This window comes from Scomber scombrus, chromosome 8, assembly GCF_963691925.1.
Source record: "Scomber scombrus chromosome 8, fScoSco1.1, whole genome shotgun sequence".
Classification (NCBI taxonomy): domain Eukaryota; kingdom Metazoa; phylum Chordata; class Actinopteri; order Scombriformes; family Scombridae; genus Scomber; species Scomber scombrus.
Window position 1 is genome coordinate 28,613,878 of NC_084977.1, and position 12,975 is coordinate 28,626,852.

Below are 12,975 nucleotides of genomic sequence, written 5' to 3' on the forward strand. Positions count from 1 at the left end.
ACCACAACACTTACAGAACAAGGTAAAAAAAAAAAAAAAAAGCATCACATTCAATCAATGATGGGATTTTGCATGTTAAATATATTATAACATCCTAATTTAACTGCACTATTTCAAAGATAATTTGCTTTTTAATGTCCAGCAAATCCACTGTAGATAGTTTAACCTTCAAAAATAGTGGCCCCTTGCCATGATTTCTGACCCAGCAACACTGGACAAATGCAGCACTCTCAGTTAATCTTTATCCCACTCACGCCCAAACCAAAATTACAACCTTATTGTTCTCTGTGTCCACTCTGCCTCAACTCCTCTCCCTCTTCCTCTCCTTTCTCCCTCCACCAGGACTCATTCAAAGTGCAGGGAGAATGAGGAGTCACCGGGGCCGGGGGGAGCAGCATGAGTGGCCCGTGCATCTCCATTAGACTGACGGCCCTCATGTTTCTATGGAAGTGGTTAACACTAAGCCTGCTCCAGTGCTGGGTGTCAGTAGGGGCCAGGGCAGCGGACCCTGTCGGGGCTGGCTTCAGCGGCTCATCTGGGCCCCTGGGCTGGCTCCTGTCGGACAAGGGTCCTTTTCACCACTCGCCGGAGTTTGTTGATTTCACAGAGCGCTACCAGCAAGGATTCACCACCAAGTACAAGATTTACAGGTGAGAGACAGGGGGCAGCAGGGTCCTGGCTGACTCTCTACATGTCTTGTTTGCAGAGCTGAGATGATTGCCTGAATTTTTTTTGTGTGTGTGAAATCTGAATCTGAATGCAGAAAAGCTGTGCAGTTACATCATGCTGAAGTATTTCCAATTCTTGTTGTCTTGGTTGGAAGAAAAGAGGCATTTTTTGCAGGATTTAAAAAAAAACTATATGCAAGAGATCACATAATACTTTTCTTTAGACAATAAAAGATGCAGATTAAGTAGGTGGCAAACTGAGGGATGAGCACAGAGAAGATTACTTAGTGGAGTTTTGCATACAAATGAAAGCTCGGCGTGGATTCTGTGTAGATGCAAGCTCCTTTTGGGTGTGACTGCCTGCTTCCTCTTTTTTTGTGGGCAACAGAAACATATGGTTTGAGTACAATACAAAACCCTCAGAATGCTGCATATCAGTAGACAAAAGTGGCGATACCGCAGTAGGGTTTGAGCAAAGCAGCGGGACATAACAGATATCTGACTGAGCCAGTTGATGTGTGACAGTGGGTATACAGAATGGCTTCAGAAGTGTGGGGTGTGAAGTATAAAGGGTGTATGCTTAGAGGCAGCAGGGTATTGTTTGAAAGCATGGTATGGTGGCATTTTCTTCTGCAGTTTATGGAGACAAGAAACTGGTATTAAAAAAAAAAGTCAGCATGTCAAAATGCAAATCCCCACGTGTTAATGCACATTGGATGCTGGACATTAGTTGTCTATTTGTCCAAAGTCGTATTTTTAGTAGTAACATTAAATGAGTGATTATGAATGTTGTATCATCAAAGAAATACTGACAATTTTACCATTTCACACATTGCACTAAAGTTGATTTTTCATCTAAACTGAATGATTTATGTACCCATCAAGCTGTAGTGTAACAGCTGTAAATCTTAACTGTATCAGGCGGCAGTCTTCGTTCATTTGTTAGTAGTCTGTGTGTGTGTGTGCAAGTGTGGGTGTGTGTTTGTGCTGGTATTTTCCTCTGAGTTTTATTCTCTTTAGAATAGAAACGCCTCTGAAGCATTTAAACTCTATATTGAAACTTAGACTGATAAAATTCTTTTAGTCGGTGGCTCAGTGTGTGTTTAAGGCAGTTGGCCCCACGCGGTGTTTAACTGTAGGGGAGAAAAATGTGTGTGTGTGTGTGTGTGTCTGTCTGTGTGTGTGTCTGTCTGTGTGTGTGTGTGTGTTTGTGTGATGCATACAGTATATCATCTTATGCATATATTTATTGTACAAATGACCATAGTTTGTGTATTTTTGCATACTTTCCTGTTTTAACTTAAGAGTGACATGGTCCTCTAAAATGTTGAGGAACGTATTGTGTGTAACCTTTTTTAATTTTGTAATTCTTTTTTTTAATCTACAGTAGCCAAATAAAGCTGGTTTTCTAACTTAAAGAAAAGCTTAAGAAGCAACATCGACAGTGAGCTTCATTACAGCATACTGTACATCTAGTTTAGGGTTAGCATGACCACACAGAGCAGCTGTATTTGTGGCTCTTTATGTACATAATGTGTCAGGTAAGTGTTTTGATACCCTGTCATGTGAGCGATGCTGTCAGAGCGTCCACGGCCGTGCAGTGGAGGGACTGATGCCAGCTAAACAGAGGTTTGACTGACACTGGCATTTAGCAGCTGACAGGGGTGACAATGCCAGGCAAAGATAGAGAATGTAGCGCTGTTGGCTTCCTCACATCCATCACTTCCTCCCTCGCTGCCTCTCTGTTGGCCTCTTCTCTCAGGATGTCTCTATACCTCTCTTTCTCTCTAGTTGTTTTTTTTAATCACCCTGCTCTGTTTGTACCCCACCCTTGGCTTGCAAATGTAACAGAAACAAACACATTTAGAGTGCTATCAGACCTTGTTGAACCATTTTTTATTCCCCCTAGCTGTAGCCCTAATCCTAAAAGACCATTTACAGTACAGTATGACTTCTCTAGACCTCTATCAGCAAATATCCAGAAAAGCAAACTTGACAAGTACCATAACCCTCCTTTTTCCCCTCGAGCTAGAGTGGCCTTTCCAGTTCCTCAGAAGAAGAAAAGTATGCTGGCTAATTAGAGGAAAAACCCAGTGAAGAGGTATCACTATGCTAAAAACTGTTCAGTCTTTGTCATTTCCTTTCCTGGGCTCGAAAATACAAGCCTTTTTAGGCTTTATATATCCTGCACCCGTAGCACTGTCACCCATCGCTGAGCAATCGAGGATGCCAGTTAGCTGAGAACTGAAGAGATCAGACGTGCCTTCAAACTGCGATGGCTTTGTAGTTTTTTTTTTGTTCCAAAACAGATTCATGAATTTTGAAAGGAAGAAAATGCAGGCACAGTAATATTTGAGTCATTTGTATCGAACAACACTATTCTGCTCCTTGCAAACACATTACGGTCATTTTATGGGACAGTAAAATTCTTGTTATTCTCGTCAACGCTATGTGTTGTTATTTCTAAATCCAAAGTCGAAAGCTCAAATTAGTCTCTTATAAAACTGAAGAACAGTCAGATTTTCCCCAGTTTGGGCAGTTTTTCCTCCATCCTTGTCTGGGTATTTGGTCCCCATGAGTAAACACAGTGATACACACTGCACAATCACACACATACACAGAGAGAGATATGGGAACAAAGGAACAGCAGTAGAGAATTACTCTTAATTAACCACCAGGTTAAAAGAAGGTTAAACAAAAACATTAAAATCAGCCCTCTGTCTCTGCCTTTATCTCCGTGTCTATCTCACATCTTCTTTCTTTTGCGCTCCCCTCCCCATCGCCACCCCTCTCTCCCTCCTTCCCTCCCTCCCTTGTCGAATGATCTCAAACCAATTGCTCTCCCTCGCTCATAAATATTCTCCAGAGCTCGGTTGGCCTTTCCCGTCAGGGGGCAGGGGAGGGGGGGAGTAGGGGATGAGGAGGAGGAATTGGAGTAAAGAGGAGTGGACATGAGAGGAACCAGAGCTTTATCCCCCCCTGCTGGTTGGTCACTGCACCGGAACAGCTTGTAGCCATTTCTAATTATAATAAATGTTATAAAATGCATTTTTTATGGAGGAATATTCAGAATACGAGTGAAATGATTTTACAGTTTAGTCTTTAGTCTACACTGTCTTCAAACCGAGATAAAGAAGCTTGGAGAGTCACAGTTCTCTGATGTTTTATGAAAACTGTGATTTTCAAACCGTAAGTCCTCTGAGTGAAAGAGGTTTTCTTTTTTCTCAAGGTCTGATCAAATGCAGTAATTGGAATGATGAATTAATGGATTCAGCGGATTCAAAAGCAGTGAAAACCAGACACAGAGGCACTTAACGGTATTACTTACACTGTGATTGCAGAAAAATGCACCTGTTATGTCAGGCAAATGACGGTTTTATAACATTAAGTCTTTTCGTCTCTTGCACATCTCATAACAGCTTTGTGGTTTTTCTTTTATATTGCAAGCAGTTAGCTAGTTGCACGTTTGTCCACCATAAACACCCAGTTGGTATATTTGAAAAATAGACAATTAAAGGAATCAAAAGCATTTCTGATCTTCCTGTTCACATTGATAGCATGAGTTTGAATTATAGATCATTTTTTTCAACTGCTGCTGTCACGTGCATCAGAGGTGGAAGTGGGTGTGAAATGAACAAAAGCATGTTTCATTTAATAATTTAGAAGCTTGTGGTGTTGTGAAATCATTTCAGCGAATGTGAGAAAACTCTTGCTCCACAATTACTTGTGTGTAGTCGAGCCATATCCGCAGACAGTAGCATATTAGTCAAAATGTCAGCTCCTCCTTTCTTCTTCTTCATGGGCCATAACTTTTATATCACGCCTCATATCCTGTGTTTTCTCCACTCTTTTCTCCTGTCAGCCCACAGGCTATTACAGTGACTTCATTTGATGTAAGGAGTCGTCTCTTGTAATTACGGAGTGATTAGTGATTCAATTATATGCAAACATGTTTGTATAGAAGATATGGTGCAAATGATGTTACAATACCTGCGTCGCACTATGTAATCATGCAATTTAGATTTGAAAGAACTCGAGCCTATTGTGTTTTATCTTTTTTTCATGTTTATGGCTGTGCTACTGCATTGTGAATGCTTTAGATTGAAAATCACATTTAAAATAGATTATAAAACATAATAGAATAAGCAAGTAAACAACTGCATTGATATATAAAGCAATGAAGAGAAAAAAAGAGAAGGAGAGAAAAGATACAATTACAGATAAATCATATAATCTGCATCATAAGGAAACCAAATACTATAGTAAACAATATCACAGACAAATGAATGCACAGGAAAAAGGATTTCAGCTTTTAACTTATTTTCTTATTTCTCAAAATATAGGTACAGTTATAGTTTTAGAGTTCCTAATTATAGAAAGTGGGATTACTTGATTGCACATTTTATGGCTCTGAATCAGGAGGGAAGTTACGGTTCTCTGAAATGATGCCAACGCGGAAGTAATTTAAAACTGCATTCTATCAAAAGGCCACCAGGGGGCGACCGTTTTGGTGTCAAAAGGACTTCCGTCTCTATACAAGTCAATGGAGAATTCACCAACTTCTCACTTGATTTCTAACCTCAGTGAACGTTTTCAAAATGTGTTTATGGTCTCAATCGCTAGTTTAAAGCCTTCTTCAATGCAGTATGATGTTCATTTGTGAAATTTTGGCCTTCCTGATTTTATATTTGACGATAAAGCAGGGTATGCATTAGGGCATGGCTACGTCGTGATTGACAGGTTGATTGGTTCAGAGGTTCAGGAGGGCGCCTCTTGCTCCTCCTGATGCCCATATAAGTAGAATCTGTGTTGTTTTTTTTACCCGGCATGCACCGGAAATTTTCAAGATGGCGCTGCCCAGATCCGAAACTATTCGCTTCCAAGCAGCACTCCACAAACCAATGGGTGACGTCACGGATGTTACGTCCATTTTATATACAGTCTATGCTCTGAATAAATTGAGAAGATACGGATACAGAAAGGTGAAAATCACTGACTGGTTGGTAAAACTAGTCTGTAATGTTTTATCTGTGATTTCATTAAGACACAAATAATATTAAACTTTGTATTTACTTGTCATTTATCTGCATTTGCAGCAATGGTAGGTTCAACCAATCTTGCCATTGAGTATACCTTCAAACTGTATGCAGAGTGCAGAATACCATCTAAATTGCTCAACACTTCAAATGCATAAACACTGAAACATGTTTTTTATTAGCGCCTTCCAAAATGGCAAATATGAATGTCCTACACTGTAAAAGATAAGGGACAAAATCCATAGTTCACATTCTGCACAAGATGCATTAAAACAATTCAGCCGAAGTTAATTTAAGGTCGCGTTCAGACCGAATACGAAAGCCCCGTATTAAAATAGTAAGGAGACAGGTGGTGGTGGAGATGTGCTTTTAGAGCTACTGTTGAGACAATGAAATATGATCTAGTAAGTCGAGTTGGAGCATTGGAGCGTGTAAAGGCTTATCAGGCACTAAAACACCACACAGTGCTTTCCAGTATTCATAGACATGATTTTACAATTCTGGAAAGTTATCATGGTGGCAAATACTTTTTCTTTGGTTGTGACGATCGCAAGGTTAACAATCAAATAGGGATTTAACAAAGTAATCCACCAGGAATATGGAATATGTGCTTGCATGTATATGATTAGCTGATGCAGTGGCTTGCTGCATGATGCTGAGTTACACAGTGGCCATAGTTGAATCTTGGTCAACTGTCTGCTGGTCAGCTGTGTTTTTTGCTGAGCCATCTGTGCTGACATCATCGCTGTGTAAACACACTGCCGCATCTCAATACAACATTTGTTATGTTTTTTCTGGAAACACAAAAGGAAATGTTGCACTAAAAAGATAATAACTGAAAAAAAAGTAAATTTATGCTTTACGGTCTGGTTAAAGCAATGACAACTGCTTTGTTAAAAACTGGGGAAAAACTGAGACTGTCTGAACAAACGACAGCTTTTCATTTACATTTCAGGAAACTGTTCACGCTTCCTGCTGCCAACATCTCAATTCATTCTTTCTTTCATTCTTTTAACTTTGGCAACAATCAGTTGTCAGGCAGTGGAAACAACACAACATTGACATAACCTTTTAAATTGATATGCTAAACTTGTAACTTATTCCCACATCCAGAAGTTACAGAGAAACATTATCATTCATTTTTAGATGTGTTTCTGTCCGCTTGGTGAAAGTCCAATATTCATTCTCGTTAAGCTCTGTGTTTGCTCTCTACCGACTCCTGAGGGAAATATGTGGCTCTTTAGCTGCTAAATGCTCCACTGTGTTCACCAGCTACTTTGGTTTGCATTGCACCATAGTACTGTATGTTTTTATACAGTGAACTATCCACAAACCATTTATTCCCAAGATGTTATGTGTTAGTACAATACTGTGTCTATTGAATTTAGAGAAATCCAGAATTTCTACTCGGCTGCTGTACCTTGGTTTAATTCCAATAAAATCAGAAAACTGATTCATTTCATGCCCCATTTATAATTGATGTTATGTTTCCCCAAATTCACATCTGTGAGAAATTCAACTGCTTCCCATCTGACTCTCATAACCAAATCAAATCTGACCTTGTATACAGTATGAAATGCAGTTGCAAGTATATGCCGTTGATCCTTACTGCGATGGTCTTGGGTGTTCACAATCAATATGTTAATATCTGGAAATGTTTGTGGTAAAGATTTCTATTTTTATTTTGCAAACACATTGCAGGAAAGATCCAGGCAGAGAGAGAAGAGTAGAGTGAAATACAGTTTTTATTGAACTACATTTTTTTTTTTCATGTGTGAATGCCTGAGCAGCTTGTTCAATAAGCGACAAGTCGGTCTATCGTCCTCCAGTCAGAGGTTGAACATGTCTCCAGGACAGAAGCAGAGCAGCGTCCTCCTCCTGATCACCAGCAGCAATGACAGTGACGAGGACTTCATCCAGCAGAGAGCTTATGGCTTCTGACAACTGTGTGATGGGGGAGTTATCAGGGCCAGAGGTCCATGGAAGCAGCTTTTATGAAAGAGAGAGTCTGTATATTGGATTGGATTGTATTTTGTACGGATGGCTTGAGCAATGCAGAGCTTTTTAAAAAAATCATTGGGGTAGGATTTATAGATGTATTAATCTTGATTAAGGCTGTTTTGTTCTCCTAATGGTCACAGCTGTGTCATTTTATATCAAAATACGGTTAAAGTATTATCTTATGTCAGAGATTTGGCCCGAGAACAACATCCCATCCTTAACTGAAATACTGTGAATTCACCCTGCCCAAATGTAAAGCTTGTGTCAGGAGCATGAATGTTTAAAGAGGACTGGCTACAGCAGCACAGATGGGGTTCTGTTCATTCCTATAAAAGTTGTTCAGTGGCACATGAAGCCAAATCAAGTCAGCTAACTTCCAGTTGATCTTCTGGTTAACTTGAATGAAATGAATATAATTTACATTCAATTAGCTTCTTTTTCCATGACTGTGTGGGACACAGAGTCTGTTATTCCACTGTTTGGCCACTCTGTCAAATTGGCTTCAAAGCCTGGCACTGTTTCCAGAGGCTTGGTCCTTAGTGGTCAATGGCGGGACACCTTCTCAGTTCTCAGGAAGTGACTAATGACAAAGTAAACAGAACATTAGGGCTGAATCCAAATGTCCATCGTATGGACTTGTGGACCGAGCGCTCACGGACTTCAGTAGTCCGTACTGTAATGAGCTCACCATCGTTACGTCAAGTCTGCAAGGGCGCTGGGCCACAAGGGGATTAATTGCTCTTTGAAAGGGACTAAAGACTCCCAGTGTTTCCATGGAGATAAATTTAAATTCCTGACCTCATTTCAAAGTGTTTTTCTTGAACGACTCCTCACGGTTTTGATACGTACATCTGCTGATTTACAGTCAACAAATCTGATGAGAGCACTCAGTGAGATTTCCTTTTACATGAGCTGCTAAACACTTCTAATATTTTATTCACATTAAATCCTCACTGTGGACATTCACATTGTATATGGACAAAATCCAACCTTACCCCATCTAGTTTATAATAAACAAATAAACATATAAGCATGTTATTCTGTGTGTATATCATACATCACTACATCAATTAATTCATAGCAAATACTTTACATACTTTAGCCTATTATTATCAGTAATATTGTTTTTTTTATTTTATTTATAATGACAAATAGTATTTCTAACATCACTCACTTTAAAGCCTATTGCAGCAGGATTATGGGTAATTTTCTGCACCCCAAGCAGAATCTCTGGAAGTCTGCAGAAAGTCCACTTGAGACCCCTTGTGGAGTTGATGAATTGTGGGTTTGGACAGCCCTTAGCAATCTCAGACTTCCTGAAAATGGCCTGCAAAGATCACGAGTCTGCAAATGTGGTGAAGTCTGGACATTTGGATTCAGCCCATAAGACAGAGAGCAAGTACCACCAACGGCTCTTCACAACACCATTATTTTCTTTCGTGTTTTCAACATCCTCACAAAGACATTGCATTACGTCTCAGCAACAAAGTCCTTTCATTTTTCAAGAAGACTTTTTTGAGGCAATGATGTGTGAATTTGCCTCTTTAAGCTCAAGAGGACCTTATTTCTAACCAAACCCAAAACACTGTTATCAACTGTTTAAGTGTTTAGCAACTAACTGAGGAATAAAAAATGGGGCCAGAAATGCATGGTGTGCTTATGCACGTGTGTGATGATCCACTGTGTTCAGCGACAGTATGTGATTACAATTTTAAAAGAGCCCATGTAGCCTCATTGACAGAAAGCAACTGTGTCATGAAGAGCAGGATTTAGCGTAGCTGGTGGGTCTTCTGTCTTCTGCTCCATTTGTTTGTGTGTGTGTGTGTCAATGTGTAGTTGTGAGGTTTGAGTGTGTATGCACAGCGTGTATTAACAGTATGTGCATGCCTCATTATGTACACAATGTGATTCCAGGCATTCCTTGTTTTGAGTGTGAAGAGAAGTCTCTTGTCAACTGTGTTATGACAAATTGCAGTACAAAAGGGATCAGCAGTGTTCATGTCAGCAAATGCTCCTGCAAATCAGGCTATCTCTCTCTGACTTGCCCTTGCTTTCTATTATCAGAGTTGTAGTGATATTCATGGGAGCTACAAATCAATACTGCAATTGCTTTTTTAACAAAAGTCACCCTCCTACCACATTTTAGCTGTTTTTTTTTCTCTCCAGGCACTGCAGTATTTCAGTTACACAAAATCAGCCTGTGTTTAAATTCCCCAAAAGGTTAAAATTAGATAAAATGGTAAAAAGAATAGAAATAAAACTGCATGTTTTACTATTATGTTTTAAAAACGCGAGAGAAATATTAAAGATTCAATACCCAGTATCCACTTCCAATATCCAATCCAATATTTGTATAATAAGTTCATTTTAAATGTGTTAAAGGGGTTTAAAAAGGTCTAGAGTAGAAATTAAATAGACACAGTCCATTCAGAGACAATTACATTAAGACCGAATGGTTTTTTAGTGAGATTCGGTGAAAACGTCTCTAGAAGAATCTTAAAAAGAAAGGTTCCTCTCAACAATTAAATACATCTTCAGTCAACACTGCACATTTCCAACACAACAGAAGGAGATTGGAACGCTCTGCAATTAGTCCTTTGTTGAAATAGTTAAAATGACATGTTTAACATTACATTTTTTTCTTGATAAGTGACCTTTTGTGTGATCGTTGTCGCTCAGAAGCAAAGGTGGAAATTTGCAGAATCTCTTTCGGTGGAAGTTGTTGAAAATTGTGAAGTGTACCATGGAGACCACAAATGTTTTCTGACCTTAAACACATCTTAATCAATGAAGTTGCTTATCAGAAAACATTTAATGATAGTCACCTTTTGGAACACAATAACTAATAATTGAAACTAATAATCGCGGCGCCATATCGTTCATTCTAGCTTTTTGCATTAGCCTTTAAACACAAATGAGTGTAAAATGTGTTAAGTCTATCTGCTGAGTATTATCTAAACATGACAATGAATAGAGAAAAGAGGAACAATGTAGTCAGATCCATTTAGATATAGTGTCTTTATGAAGGTCATCGACCAGCTGCTTTTTTAATATTTCAGAAAAGTTGGAATCTACCTCAACTGCTCAGATCAACCCTATGTTGCACCATTTTGCATCCCCAATTCAATGCATCCCAATCCTCTATAGGTGTTTTAAAATGTGCATTGCAGTGGTCACAATTTAAGGTGGTAATCAAGTGTTTGAAATGTGTATTTGAATAAACATTTCAGTAGCATCAAAGGCCTGGGAGAGAGAGAAGCAATATGTTGTCTTGTTTATGGGACCTCTCTGCAGGTTTAATATGATTTTCACAAATTAATGGTCTGATGTTTGTTTGATGTTGTTAGAAAAACAGTTGGTGGCAATTTTGTGAAGCGATCACAACCGGCGGCTATTAACTACATCATTACACTCTCCGTATCCGTCTTGAGCTCAATTTCTTTCCCTGTTTGTCTCTGCGGTTGGTGGGTGACTAAAAGACACAAGTCTCTCCGTCTTTGTCTCTTTCTGTCTTACTCCCACTCTCATTTGACTTTCCTGCTCTCCTCTTGTTAAGACTGGATCATCAGTAGCTCAGTTAACTAAGTTGACACGCGGCGCTATGAAGGTGCCTTTCAGGAAAATGCCTGCTATGCGTCTGGCATGTTTAGAATTTCCTTTGATGATGATCAACTGAAAAGCCTCTTCGGCTGTAATTCTTAATTTCTAAAAAATCATTTCTCTGTTCCTAATGGCGCATGAATATTGAGAAGGATCAATGTCACTTCAGATTAAACCAAAAGGAGAAAAAAAAGTAAACTGCGGCAAAGAATAAATCAGTAACATTGAAAACAGCGGAGCGGTTGCTGTTTCCTTGCAAGGTCTTCCAAAGAAATGTAATTTGGTTTATCTTACTGAATGAAGCATGAAGGACTTTTCTCCCATTTTGTGCAATTCTCTTATGGGAGGTCCTTGAAATAACTTTGAGTCTGCATCAACCAACTGTTTTGCACAGCGGGTTATTTTGGTATCTGGGGTAACCCAGCTACAAAACACAACAATGTGTTCTGGCTCAGGCCTGTTTGATAATAACCAAATATGTATCGATGTAAGGTAAACGTGTGGATTGCTTTTTTTGTTTTTGTTGTTTCCACAGTGATGTTTGAATCCACATAGACAAACCAAACCATTATACATGAATGCAATGATTTTCATTCACCTGATGCAATGTTTTCGTCTATTAAAAGTCTGCCAAGCTGACAAATGTTTATACTGAAAGTACCGGTTAAACGTTTGTTTTCTTGACAGTATATCTGCTCTTGCAACACGTATCTGTTCAAGGCATCTAAAGCATGATTAAACATTTTTTATGCTTATATTTAGGCACTTGGTTACAGAAAGATCTCAGTAGTAGAATACTGAGAGAAATAGGAGACGAGTTAAACAAGTTTACTTTTTTAAAAACATGTTTACTGAAACCAGGATCATTGCCTTATCTCAGAGTGTCCTGTTGCCTAAATCTATCACACAGGAATCAGGATGCAACATAAAAAACACTCCAAGTGATTTTAATCCAACAACCTTCTTTTAAAATAAAGAGGAATTCATTTGTGACTTTCTTTAGCACAACTTCTATGTAACATAATTCTGAAGTTTTATGAAAGACTAAGATTTCATTTTTAATAAAGGCGCAATCACAGGTGAAACTTACATTTTTAGTCAAGCAAATAAAGGAAGCCATTTAATTAATTCCCCTGTTGTTCCTACTTATGAAAAGAACTACTGTAACAATGTGCATTAATTACAATCAAATTAACGAAAAATACCTGTACTACAATTCACTGTGTCTTCAGTGTGTAAATATTGTGCATTTGGTTCATAAGGCACAGTGTGAAACCGAGTTTTGATTTGTAGAGCAGTGATCTGGACCTAACTGCTGTAAAGTCATTATACAATATCTGAGTAAAAACAGCGAGGAAATGACAGATTGAAGAAAACTGTCTTTAGAGATAATCAGCTCACTGTTGGAAACAACGTAAAAATGCAAATATTCAGAACACCTGCAAAGACAATTCGAGTAATTTGTGCATTCCTTTTTCTTTTTTTTCTCCTTTCCCCGTGACATTCAAATGGTCTTATGATGACTTGAAATGAGAATGCATCGAAGCTCACAACATTAACATAAGCATGATTGAGACAGCAGCAACAAAACATTGCTGTCAGGCTTATTTATGACAGACTATTAACTTGCAGACATTGAATGATGTCAACCATTAATTATATTTTTAAAA

General features: G+C 38.7%; 1 protein-coding gene across 1 annotated transcript in view; it reads left to right on the plus strand.

The window, feature by feature from the left end:
• Positions 1 to 396: 396 nt before the first annotated feature.
• The window catches only part of brinp3a.1 (bone morphogenetic protein/retinoic acid inducible neural-specific 3a, tandem duplicate 1), a 47,285-nt gene continuing 34,706 nt past the window's right edge, over positions 397 to 12,975 (plus strand). Inside the window, exon 1 of the mRNA XM_062424316.1 lies at positions 397 to 650. Coding sequence (XP_062280300.1) covers positions 397 to 650 — 254 coding nt within the window. The remainder of the gene's footprint in view (positions 651 to 12,975) is intronic.